This window comes from Lepidochelys kempii, chromosome 6 (genome assembly GCF_965140285.1).
Source record: "Lepidochelys kempii isolate rLepKem1 chromosome 6, rLepKem1.hap1, whole genome shotgun sequence".
In the NCBI taxonomy this organism is placed as follows: domain Eukaryota; kingdom Metazoa; phylum Chordata; order Testudines; family Cheloniidae; genus Lepidochelys; species Lepidochelys kempii.
The window spans coordinates 39,603,360-39,616,492 of NC_136385.1; the positions used below are offsets into that span (position 1 = coordinate 39,603,360).

Here is a 13,133-nt window from a genome sequence, read left to right on the forward strand (position 1 = left end):
TCCATGGCCACAATCACACATCAGGCATCTTCAAGGTTTCATCTTAAAGGTGTGGGCCACTCCCCAGAACACATGAAGGACTGCATAAAGGTCCTGCTGCTAATGCTCAGCTCCTTAAAATGGTCGTTAGCCCAGGGCAATATCTGCAATGCTATGCCCATGTGTCTTCCAGATCCTCTGGTTCTCATAACTGATGCCAACCTGGAGAGCTGAGGAGCACACTTGGGAGTCCCAAACCACTTAAAGCAGCTGGAGCGCAGTGGAAAGGGGTTACAACATAAACCTCCTAAGGCTAAGAGCAGTCAAGCTGTAGCTGCCATGGTTCCAATCCAGTGTAGAGGAGAAACATGTTCTGATTCAGTCAGACAACACAAATATGGTCGTGTACGTGAACAACCAAAGCGAAACAAGGAGCCCTGACCAGGGCTTTGGAGCTGTGCTCCGGCTCTGCTCCAGCTCCAGGCAAAAACCTGCAGCTCCACTGCTCCAGAGCTGCTCTGCGCTCCAGCTCCGGGCTCTGCTCCAAAGCCCTGGCCCTGACAAGTCATCCCCTCGAACCACTGATGTCAATACCAGCATTCTATTTCTCCATCAAAACTTGCCTTCTGATAGCCATCACACCTGCCAGGTGAGCGCTAGAGCTGGCAGCCGTATCGATGCAGGAGCCTTACTGCATGTTCCACAAGGACAAGTCAGTGTGACTCCTGACTCTTTTATCCCTAAGCTGGACCCTTCCTTCCACACTTCCCAAGAGCTGATCCATCCTTCACTGTGTCCATGGAGAAGAGGGGTGACACCTCAGATGTCAGAAAAGCTCTGAAAATCTACCTCAAACATAAAGGATCCATGAGAAGATGGGCCAGCCTATTTCTTTTTTTTTTTAGTGGGAAAAAAAAGACCTGCAGCTTCCAAGTCCTCCATTGCGGTGTGGAGGCACACAAGGCATTCAAAATTCTGTTCTGAACGGGGTCAGGGCACACTCCAGGAGATCCCCAGCAACCTCAGGAACAGAAAGAAATGCATCCACACTGGAAATTTGCAAGGATGCCACCTGCTCAACAGCTACGACCTTTATCCAGCACTGTAATGTGTCCTTCCTATCACCTACAGATGCTTCCTTTGGCAGAAAGTTGCTGCAGGAGGTGGCCCAGAAATAATAATCCCCTTTGAGCAAATCTTATAATTTACATTATTACAAATCTTACATTTCCCCCAGCCTCCTTCTTTCTGATCTTTTCTATAATCCTCCCTGTTCACTGCTCACTACTTTCCAAATGTCCAGAACTGTGGGGGATGCTGGGCTGCAGAACAGGAAAATACATCTTATTGATGATTTCCTTTTAGCTCGTAGCTTCTCCCATAAATCTACCCACCTTGAATGGCTTATGAGCCAAAAGGTCAGATGTTGAGTGGAATCTTTACTATGTGACTGTTTTTTGGTCCACTGTACATAGTCAGTCTGCTTACTCTGGAGTTACCCGTATTGTTATACAAGTTTTTCCAGCTTTGGAATAACTCTTTTGGTGGCAAGCAGGAGCAGAGGAGGGCATGGACAGAGCATGCAGCACCAAGATATTAATTCGCCTGTGAGAGCTAGAGAGAGGAGGGGAGCAGCCCACACATCCAGAATTGTGGGAGATGCTGCTAGTAGAAAGGAAATTATCAGTAAGAAATTTTCTATTTCATGCACTCCCTATTAGTCCGGAAGACAATGTGACATCATTTTGCTTTTTTAGATTTCTAATATTTCTTTTTTCTTTACATTTCCTATGTTGTAAAAATTAATTTACATAAAACAGACTCAATAGCTTTTAAGAAGGTTGATCAGTGAGCATACATCATCAGATTACTAAAATTAAGGTATATTCCTCTTTCTGTTTCATGCTTGGAAATTAAACAGCTACAGTAGTTTTGGTAAAGTAATCTGGAAATGTATTTTCTAAGTTAATATACAAAAAAAAAGGAATAAAATTATGAACCAGTTCTCACAATGAGGCCACCATGAACTCCACTTCCTCGAAGGTTTGGTGCATATTCTGCCAGATCTACTGATCTGAGCCATTCCATCACTCTGTGATTAGACCACTGCACTACTTCAGAAGGTGAAATATTATTCTGTAAAAGCAACCACAAAAAGACAATATACTCTTCTTCTTTACACAGAGAATTTTAGTTTATATACATACATGCAGACACAATTCAGCTAAGAAAATACAGTTCAATACTTGAAAAAGGCTAAACCTCAGCTAATGAGTTTACCTTTCATGCCTGCCTCGTTATCAGTTACTATTAAATCATTCCTCCTCCCTAACAATCACTATTTCCCAGATTCTGAGATAACCTGTTTTGCTCTGAGCATCTTGTGCAGCTCTCAGAAGATTTGGAGAATCTGGATTGGTGGGTGAAATGGAAAGTACATTCTATTACAGATGGAAACCTAAGAACTACTGCTTCATATAAAAGACAATATGCAGAGCCTATTTATGCTGCAAAAAATATTGAAAATTATTATTATTTTTAAGGTTTCCATTACTGTATTATCTAAGTACTTAATACAGAGACTAAGCCCTGGTCTACACTAGGTGGGGGGATCGATCTAAGTTACTCAACTTCAGCTATTTGAATAACGTAGCTGAAGTCAACGTACTTAGACCTACTCCCCGCAGTGTCTTCACTACAGTGAATCAACTGCTGCTGCTCCCCCATCAACTCTGCCTGCGCCTCTCGTGGCGGTGGAGTACAGGAGTCGATGGGAGAGCACTCAGGGGTCGATTTATCGAGTCTAGACTAGTCGCGATAAATCAATCCCCACTGGATCGATTGCTGCCCGCTGATCCGGTGGGTAGTGTAGACATACCCTAAGAGAAGAACTGATGCTGGCTGGAGAAAGGCTAAATTAGTTTATGTGCTGTTGAGAGTACTGCTTGAGAAATTAGTAGAGTTGAGTAAATAATAAAAAATTTCAATGAGTTCACTCAAAAATATTATTAAATTCTTACATAGTTGTGAATGATTTGCCAAACTTTACAGACTGGGAGAACCATGGAAAAAAAGTGGTTGAATAATTAAAAGTAAATGCAAAATTCACTGAATAATTTATTCAACCAGCTCTGGCACTTACAGATGGCATATACTTACTGCCATTGTAGTCCATCTCACTGAGAGTGCAGAGTTGGTCCCAATGTGTGACCAAACAATGGAACTTCTACCTTGCCCCACGGGAAATTGTTCTACAGTGTTGAGAGATCTCGCTCTTCAGAAGCTTTTCTGGATATTCAGCCAAAATTGTCCCTTTCTCAATACATCCCATTTCTTCCAGTTACACCACCTGTGCCAATCTACTTAATGCTACCTGGCTCCCTTCCACATGGGAACACAGAGGGGAACCTGCTCTTGGGTTTGGGCTGGTGAGATGGAAGAGGACAAGCAGTAACTTACACTATTTTCCTCCTCTGTGATGTGGATCTTCCCTGAGGAGATTCCAAAGGCAGCTCCTGGCTGCAGTGGCCGGTATTTTGTACAGTTAGTTTTCTTTCACTAGTGAATAACTCCTTTGGTGGCAAGCAGGAGCAGAGGGGGTAGGGCTAGAGCATGCAGCATCAAAACACTAGACTCAAGCCACACAAATTTCTTCTTTACCTCATCAACTGGCCTCCTACGTAGACAATGGGGGTTGAACTGGTTGACATGTAGCACGTGAATGGCACATTTAATACTGAGATGATGCAGCTGGCTGGTGACTTTCAGAAAGAGAAGGTCATTCTGAAAGAGGAAAAGCCTGGGTAAAAGTGGCATAGAATACCACTGCACAATCCGATTTCCCCCCCGCACCCACTGGAAAATAAATGCTGTGACATTTGTATGTATCAAAGAAATCCAGGTTAGATCAATGGTATGCATTCCTGTTAGAAAAAACAGTTGAATCTTAATAAAATTAATCTATAAGACTATTGGTCTTTTAAGTAGAAACTGGAGATGGAGTATTTCTCAGTTGAGTAAGACCATGTCCACACTGGGGTCATACTTGTTATGGCCACATTTAAATAAAGTGGTAGATATCAGGGTTCTAGCATGGTCTCCTTGATCAGTAGGGACAGAAATTTTCTTCTGAGAACAGTGCTCTCCAAAGTTATATTATGGACTAATACCCAGTTGAACTATACAATCGTTTTATTGCAGTTACAAGACAAAAAGAAAATTCTTTATCCACACTAGACAGGGAAGTGATGCTAGAGCCTTACCATCAATAAATATTTAAACATAGCTATAGCTTGTATGGTTCTGATACCAATTTGGTCAAGGCCTTACAACATACTGGGTTCAATACTGGTCTCCAGTGCTAAATATCAGTTACCAAGTGACCAGGCTAAATATCCTGAGCTGCACGCACTCTAGGTCATTATACTCTTAAACATACTGTGTGGATATGGTCCTGGTAGTCAGATGTCTTGCAGTAGCCAGCTGCAGTTGAATCTCCTGTATGCTATTCTTAAGGCAGATATAGCGACTACTGGTTTATCTTTGGGTGGCTCTCCCTCCACCATTCAGTAGATAAGGTGACCCCCATCCCCCCAATTTTTGCCTTGTATAGATCCTTTAGATTCTTTTGAATGTGAGCAAAGTCCCAGACTAAAAGGAATATTGCTGGAAAGTTACCCGTAAAATAGTAGCTAACTCCCTCCTCTTTCCTCAACACAGCACACTCTGCTTGTTAGCAACCCCTGGGTTGACAGCAAAAAGTTGCTATTATGGGGCAGCTGCTAATACATGGAAAGCAGGTTTCTCAGGCAGCAGCTAAGGAAGAAAGCACTGGGCAGGCCTTCCCTGTCTGAAACCCTGCAAACATGCCAGCGGGGAGGGAAGCTGCAACCCAGATGCAGGGCCCACGGAGCTACTCGGTACCTCTCCCTGCACTTTCCTGGGGTCAGGGTTCAACCTGTTGAGTGCTTCCTTCCCTGTATGCAGTCCCCTGGCAAAGTGCAGTCCGGAGAATGCAGGGAGAGGTACTGTGCAGCTCCAACATCTGGGCTGCAGCCCCTCTCCCTGCTACTGCTCTGCCCACGGCCTCCCCTCCCAGCCCACAGCTCCTTACTTCCTGTGTGGTCCCTGTCTGCAGGAATGTTTGCTGGGCTGCATCCCCAGAAGGAAGTACTGGGATGTGCTAAGCATGGCCGCAGGCAGGTTTTCGAGGCTGCAACCAGAGAAGATATGTCCCAGCACTTCCTTCCCTGGCTGCAGCCTCACAAACCTGTGTGCAGGTGGCTCTTTTCTTCCAAAAGAAGTTGCTAATAAGGAGCATGCTGTTGCTAATATCTGAATCCCATTAACGCTGACGTTAATGGGATGGGACTGGTTCCTGGCAATATGTTGCCATTAATCAGAAGTTGCTAATATCAGGATTGCTTTTAAGCAGAATCTACTGTGTTTGCAAGATGGAGGGTTCAGAGTCAGTCTGAATGGGGGGAAAGCGGTTTTATGGTAAAACCTTCTTACCACAGTTAAGTATTGCAACATTCTCCCATCAACTCTGGATTCATGAAACTGATCTTTGTACTGAGGTAAGCCAATATCATCAAGCCATCCTGAAAATATAAAAATAGTGGAGAAAACAAATCCAGATTTAGAAGTCTTTTCAGATCAAGAAACAATCCTTGAAGATGAAATTCCACACCCTCTGCACCTTCACTCATACTCAGGGTCCTCTGACCCTCTTCAGAAACTCATGAGTCACCTATTCTCTTTTTCACTGCCCTTTCAAGGCCTTCTGCCCAAAATGGCCCTCCCTTTGTCTGAGAGCGGCAGGCAGCTCCCACCAAAACCCACAAATTAAATTCCTGAAATGCTTTAGAGGATGGACTATATGACTGAGCATGTGACTCTACAGGACCATTTAGCGCCTTTCATATTAGGCATAAAAAATCTAGTTACTCGCACTCAGTCCCCCTCAAGGCGGTTACATTGGAGGGGTTGCTTGATCCCTGGCCTGAGGTATTTTAAGCTGAATTCCAGTTGCCTTTTTCTGAGTCCTAAATTCAGTTATGATTTCCACAGAAATCAAAAAGCAAGTAAGCTTTGAAAAAATAAGGCATATTCATTATAACTGGCATTCAAGAAAACCAAACTTTTAAAATGTAAATCTCTAAAATATTCTTCCAATGAAATATTCCAAATGCCACTATGTTACAGTACGTTTAGACGATCAATCAATTCGATAATCAACTGGCTTTAACATACTTTTCTATGAGAACTCTCATTCACTGTGTACAAGAAATACATGAAACATTTTCATTACTTCTCAGTTGAGGTAAAAAACCCAACCTCTAGTCCCAGAATTCCACAAGCACTTACGTGTCACCCAGATATGATCTAGTTGTGCAGACTTATCATCCTGTTTTGTATTTATTGATTTAACAGCCAAAACTAATTTCTTCCTGTGCAGAGGATGTTTTATTCCTAGTTCCTGTAATAAAAAAATAATTATAATAAATAGCTTGTCCTTATGTGGTGCCTTTTATCTCAGAACTCGTGCATGTGAGAGAGAGTGATTTTAGTTTTTGCTACATAAAGAAGACTACGCACCTTTTTGAATTAGCTGCTATATTTTGATGCTTGCATCTAAAAGTGGCCAATAGACTGATACAATAAAGGACCAGCCATCTACACCTGCCTAATAGACAGCAATAATTCCAGATTTCTTACCTTTTCCATGTCCTGAGGTGTTGCTGTTAATAACGTGTGGCCAGAAGTCACCCACTGCCGCGCAAAAATGACATACTGACCAAGACCGAAGTCCTCAAGCCAGTTACAAACTCTTTCAGTGCTCCACTGAGCAAATGGGGCATTGTAGTCACTGAAAAGCACAAGTGCTGTATGAGGATCACACTAAAGACAATTAACTGACACTTTAGAAAAGCCTTCTAACCTGGCATGGGGAGGTTAGCGATGCTTTAATAATAGTTTTACTTTAACACTTTTAAATATATTTTTTTCCAACTTCTGTTAAAAAAAACAAACCACCATACCAATTAGTAAGTTAGGACCTGATCCTGCAAAGTTCATTAGTGTCAGTTGACAACACTGAGAAATGTTTAAAAGATTATAAACAAATTAACTTCAATTCATGGACCAATTGCTTGTACATTGTTTTGATCTTGTTTGAAAAACAGCCAAAAGGTGCATTTGTACCAGGGTCTCTGCCATGTGGGTAATTACTAATATCTACTGATGTGCTTCTCTTTGCTCTGGATTCCAGTAAAAAGAATTAATATCTAGTCCTGCAGTACATAATATGGTAAATAGACATTGCAATATATAGTAGGTTAATTTGAACGTTCTTACGTAGATTCAGCTCAACCTACTCTTGAAAAACTCAGAGGAGAGAGGAGAAAGGAGAGAAATTTCCATCATCCATGTGGGGAGAGTTATGATGAAATCCTTCATTCCCAGGCATCCTGCAGCTATTCCCAAAGCAGGGAATGAAGAGGAGGACGTCATGCTACACTTGCTCTTTGTTACAAGAGCAATTATGGCTTCTCAGACTCAGCCAGAAGCTGTCATTACCCCCTGCAACTGCAACAGTGCAGATAAGCTCAGCCAGAAAAATCCTTTCTAGTTATAGTGAGATTCATTTCTAGTGAAGTATGCTGGACAGTACTTCACCACAGGAGATACACTCTGTTCACAATACTACCTCTCATGCACTGAAAGTAATACAATATTATAAGAGAGAGTGATTACCTCTTCTGCCCCTTTGTTTCCTTTGATCTAGATAATCGAGGTCCAGCTGTTGCACGGAGACCACCTCTTCGAAATTCAGCCAAACCTAAATCGTCTGCATGGAAGTTACCTGACTGAGTTCTTCTTATTCTTTACAGAGAGCAGAACACCAAGTATTAGAGCATGACATACAGCATTTCCATTTCATACATAAAATGTAAATACACTAGAAAGATACATTAGCCCACCACTAATCCCAAAACATTTATACTAAAGCTAGAGAGAAGATACGGAACTCACTGATAATTTCAGCTTTTTGTAAGTTCCAAGGAAACTTTAACATCTGGCTATTATTTTTTTTTTCTGGGACCATTTAATAATCTTTTCTTGAGCAAACTCAAGAAAGGTTACATATATATATGGTTATATAATAGATGGTTACACAGATGGTTAGATTAGGCAGCTAGACCAAACCTTGTGGAAAGCACTGTGCTCTGCAAGTAACGCTGTTCAGTCCTGACACTGTACCCCAGTCTAAACACTGGGACTCAGACTGTCAAACGACAGTCAAGGCAAGTGTCTGACAGGACAGGGTAAGACTAAACCTGTATTTGCAATTTATGCCTTCAGAAATGGAAGGCTAGTGAAAAAAATATATGGTTATTAAAGTTTTTTGGCTTCCAACTAATGTATTACATTAAGAAATTAGAGGACTTCTCCTTTGTATTGAATTTCTTCCTATAGCATGTCTGCTCCTTTATTAGTACTGGAATCCATTTTCTCTTAATCTTATGTGTACACATATACCCGCCCACATGGACACTGCGGAGTTGCTGAGTTTGATTACTGCATTTGACATTTTGTTTTATTACAGGTACAGATCCTCTAGGTCTTCTAGAACATGCTGTAAACTGAAAATGTTCTCATCTGAAACATTTTGACAGGGCATGGATAAAGAATTAGAAGGTCTTACTTTCCCCAGATTTTCCTGATGCCTTTTGGGCTCTTTTTATTTTCTGGAGACAATGGAGACTGTGGACCCGATTCTGTTCCAGAAGAAAGGGGTGAAAGTTCATCTGAAGTTATTGTACCATCCATATTCTCTGTCTCTCCTGAGATTAAAAACAATAGATAGGTTATTTAAGCTACTTGTCCACAATGTACAAGTTATTAATTCAGAAACAATCTAGAAGGCAATGCTTCACAGAAATGAAGCCATAACTGCTTTAAAAACAAATAATTTCACTAACAAATGCCACTATACAGAAAGTCAGAATACACACCAGTCAGACAATTTAGACCAACTGTGAAGTCTGTGAATCACTGAGCAAAAACTTGAGTGTGTACCCCCACTCAACTTCACCTCTGAAAATCATTTGGATTGATACCATTTATTCCAACTCGTTCAAGGAATCCTACTTTGAAAAAGGGCAAATTCTGCTCTCAAGTAAACTAGCGCATTCCCATTAACTTCAGTGAAGCAGAATTTAGCTGTTGTCTGTGGGAAGAACTGAACTTGTGTCACAGTGTTACCACTGATTTAGAAAGTTCCTTAAATAGTAATGACATCAGTCATATAGTAAATAGCATTTAGAGTAATGCATGGCTGCCACCATGTGGGGGATGGCTGGGTCAGCTGTTTAGAGATTCGGGAAGGGAGTGAGCCCAACAGACCTGTCACAGTGGCTCTGTGTTACTTTAGCAAACTCAGTCTCATTAATGAACAGCAGCAGCTGGTCTGGTCAACGCCCTTTATATCCTGTCTGTAGCTAACAAAATAGTTCGTCCACACTGGTACACTGCCCTCTGGTGGATTATCAGAGCTGGCCAAGTGTGTGTTATAACAACTTCTAATTCCCTCGTCTTATAATCATGAAGTCTGAGGTGATCCTAGTGTATGGATACAGGGCCAAATAATGCAGTTATGCCAGCCAAAAATTTGGGCCAGTATGACAATTGTGAAATCCTGATTGGTCAAGAAGTGCCATAAGAAACTAAACAAAAGTACTATGCAGCTTTTCGCTAGGGGGGTAGAATCCTCACAAATTTGTGAAATCATGAGGAACAGTATTATACGGAAACTCACCTAGTACACTTGTCTAATTCTAGAGTTATTTTAATTTTCTGGGCCCTCCCATCTTAGAAATGCCATAAGAAAGAAATGGAAACAGGGCTAAGGTTTGCTGCAGTTGTTCCTTTTATTCTTCCCTACATCCTTCCTGGATATCGCGGTGACTGAGCAACCTGGTTAAATATTGGTTCCAATCCTTACTGAAGGGGGTGCTTCCATGGAGAAAGGTCCCATATAAACCCAGGGACGTCTCAAATCACTTGGGTGAGACATTCACCTTGTACTATGCAGTCCTTCTGAACAAAGGTCACAATTCTCTCAGATTTACACAGTACATCTTGAGTACTAGATTCCAATCTCCCTATAGTATGCAAGGAGAAACCACATTGGCACAGGACAACAATCAGACTGTATGTCCCTTGGAGCAGGAACTGTCCTTTTTTACTGTGTGATATAGCACCTAGCACAATGGGGTCCTCCTCAAAGAGTAGCTATCAGTGGTTTGCTGTCAAATGGCAGAGTGTATCTAGTGGTGTCCTGCAGAGGTCAGTCCTGGGTCCTGTACTATTCAATATTGTCATGAACGACTAGAATAGATAATGGTGCATATGCTTATAAAATTTGCAGATGACACCACATTGGGAGGGGTTACAAACACTTTGAAAGACAGGATCAGAATTCAAAATAACATTGACAAATTGGACAACTGGTCTGAGTTCAACAAGATAAAATTCAATAAAGACAAGTGCAAAGTACTTCACTTAAGGAAAAAATCAAATGCACAACTACAAAAAGGAGAATAATTAGGTTGGTGATGATATTGGAGGGATTTATAGTTGATCACAAATTGAATATGAGCCAATAATGTGATGAAGCTGCAGAAAAATTATATCATTATTCTGGGAAATAGTAACAGGAGTGTCATATGTAAGACACGGGAGGCAATTGTCTCACTCTACTTGGTACTGTTAAGGCCTTAGCTGGAGTACTGGGTCCAATTCTGGGCGTCACACTTTAAGAAAGATGTGGACAAATTGGAGAGAGTCCAGAAGAAACAACAAATATGATAAAAAAAAGTTTAGAAAACTTAAGGAAAGGTTAAAAACCGGGCATGTTTAGTCTTGAGAAAAAAGGACTGAGGAGGTACCTGATAACAGTCTTCAAATATGTTAAGGGCAGTTATAAAGAGGATGGTGATCAACTGTTCTCCATGTCCACCGAAGATATGACAAGCAATAAGGGCTTAATCTGCAGCAAGGGAGGTTTAAATGAGATATTAGGGAACACTTTCTGATAATAAGGGTGGCTAAGCTCTGGAATAGGCTTCCAACGGAGATTGTGGAATCCCCATCACTGGAGGTTTTTAAAAACAGGTTGGAGAAACACTTATCACGGATGGTTTAGGGATACTTGGCCCTGCCACAGCACAGGGGGCTGTACTTGATGACCTTTCAGAGGTCCTTCCAGTCCTACATTTCTATGATTCCGTAAGATTGGGGCTTGTAGGCAAAACCTCAACACAAATAATAATAAAAGTTGATTAAGTTTTTTGCATAAAGGGCAAGTTTACATAAAAGCATTTGTACTGGTGATGTTTTTCAGTTTATAATTAATATTTAATATCTTAACACTAATTTCTTACAAGATTTTGATTTAATAAGAATAGGATTTTTCTAAAGCTCTTAACATTGGCCTCTCCCCTCCCCTCCAAGTTAATGGTAGCTTTACCAGATATCAGTGACAGCAGAGTGGGTCCATTGTTGAGTGCTTCTGAAAATCCTACACTAAGGGTATGTCTATACTTAAAACGCTACGGGGCACAACTGCGGCCCTATAACACTTCACTGCTAACACTGCCTACATGGATGAGAGGTGTTCTCCTGTCACTGTAGTTAATCCACCTCCCCAAGAGACAGTCAATGGAAGAATTCTGCCAATGATCTAGTGCTGTCTATACCAGGGCATAGCTACGTTTCAGGGGTGAATTTGTCACACCCCTGAGTGACATTGCCCTGCGTAAGTAAGTTCCCAGTGCAGACAAGACCTAATACTTTAAAAAGAAAAGCGGTTCTTTTGTTTCAGGATTATACTCGCCTAATGTAATTAGGACTCCCAACACACACCTGCAAGTAGCATTTTTAAAGGGGAAAAACAGAAAAGAAAGCAAGTAGGAAAATTCACAGTGGGTTACAATTGCATCTTGATTGATACAGTACCTAATATTGGTGCACTAATACTTCTGATGCGATCTTCAGCCATTCCAAGAAGCAGAAAGCCAGATGAAGAAGCAAAGATGATGGAAAATCCAGCAATATGAAGTTACAGAAAAGCAAAGAAATAAATAACCAAGCATCAAAGGCAGGGGGAAAAAATGACAGAAAGCAAAGTTACACTGTAAATGAAAGTGGATTTGCAATGGCACATATGAAACCTAAAAAGTTTTGCACAAATTGTCAGTTAAAACAGATGGGGATGACTTTTTGTTTATTACTAATCTTACTTTTTTTTTACCTCTTTCCAGTCAATTGTAATGTGTTGCAAACCTACTGTACAGCTCAAAAATTAAAAAACATCTCAAAAGGAGCATTCCCCAAAGCTACATGGAATTCATTAGAAATGTGGAAACTGAGTTCAATGGGAAGAGTGGGGTACTTAGCATGTTTGATAATCAGACTCTGTAATTAGGACCCCTTCTAATAAAGCACTTCAGTATGTATGTAGTTAAAGCACGTTTAAGTGATTTGATGAACTGAAGTCTTAGTTGCTTAAATATGGGTTTAACAGTGAGATTTTCGTAGGCACAAAGGGCATTTAGGTACCTAGTCCCCCTTAGGAAATCCTATGTTATGTATGGTTTCAGAGTAGCAGCCGTGTTAGTCTGTATTCGCAAAAAGAAAAGGAGTACTTGTGGGACCTTAGAGACTAACAAATTTATTTGAGCATAAGCTTTCGTGAGCTACAGCTCACTTCATCGGATGCATTCAGTGGAAAATACAGTGCGGAGATTTATATACATAGAGAACATGAAACAATGGGTGTTACCATACACACTGTAATGAGTGATCACTTAAGGTGAGCAGGGGTGGGGGGGAAATCTTTTGTAGTGATAATCAAGGTGGGCCATTTCCAGCAGTTGACAAGAACGTCTGACGAATAGTGGGGGGTGGGGAATAAACAAGGGGAAATAGTTTTACTTGGTGTAATGACCCATCCACTCCCAGTCTCTATTCAAGCCTAAGTTAACCGTATTCAGTTTGCAAATTAATTCAAATTCAGCAGTCTCTCGTTGGAGTCTGTTTTTGAAGGTTTTTTTTGTTGAAGAATTGCAACTTTTAGGTCTGTAATC

General features: G+C 41.1%; 1 protein-coding gene across 15 annotated transcripts in view; it reads right to left on the reverse strand.

Annotated features, from left to right (window-relative positions):
• PPFIBP2 (PPFIB scaffold protein 2) overlaps positions 1-13,133 on the reverse strand; it is a 217,182-nt gene that overhangs the window by 4,523 nt on the left and 199,526 nt on the right. For 14 of the 15 annotated variants that reach the window (XM_073347678.2, XM_073347667.2, XM_073347677.2 and 11 more), the window contains 8 exons: positions 12,004-12,036; positions 8,690-8,828; positions 7,738-7,866; positions 6,700-6,850; positions 6,349-6,460; positions 5,494-5,582; positions 3,640-3,762; positions 1,990-2,115 (listed from right to left, as the gene is read on the reverse strand). In XM_073347678.2, the coding sequence (XP_073203779.2) occupies positions 1,990-2,115; positions 3,640-3,762; positions 5,494-5,582; positions 6,349-6,460; positions 6,700-6,850; positions 7,738-7,866; positions 8,690-8,828; positions 12,004-12,036 (902 nt within the window). The remainder of the gene's footprint in view (positions 1-1,989; positions 2,116-3,639; positions 3,763-5,493; positions 5,583-6,348; positions 6,461-6,699; positions 6,851-7,737; positions 7,867-8,689; positions 8,829-12,003; positions 12,037-13,133) is intronic. The other variant, XM_073347664.2, reaches the window with a different exon arrangement.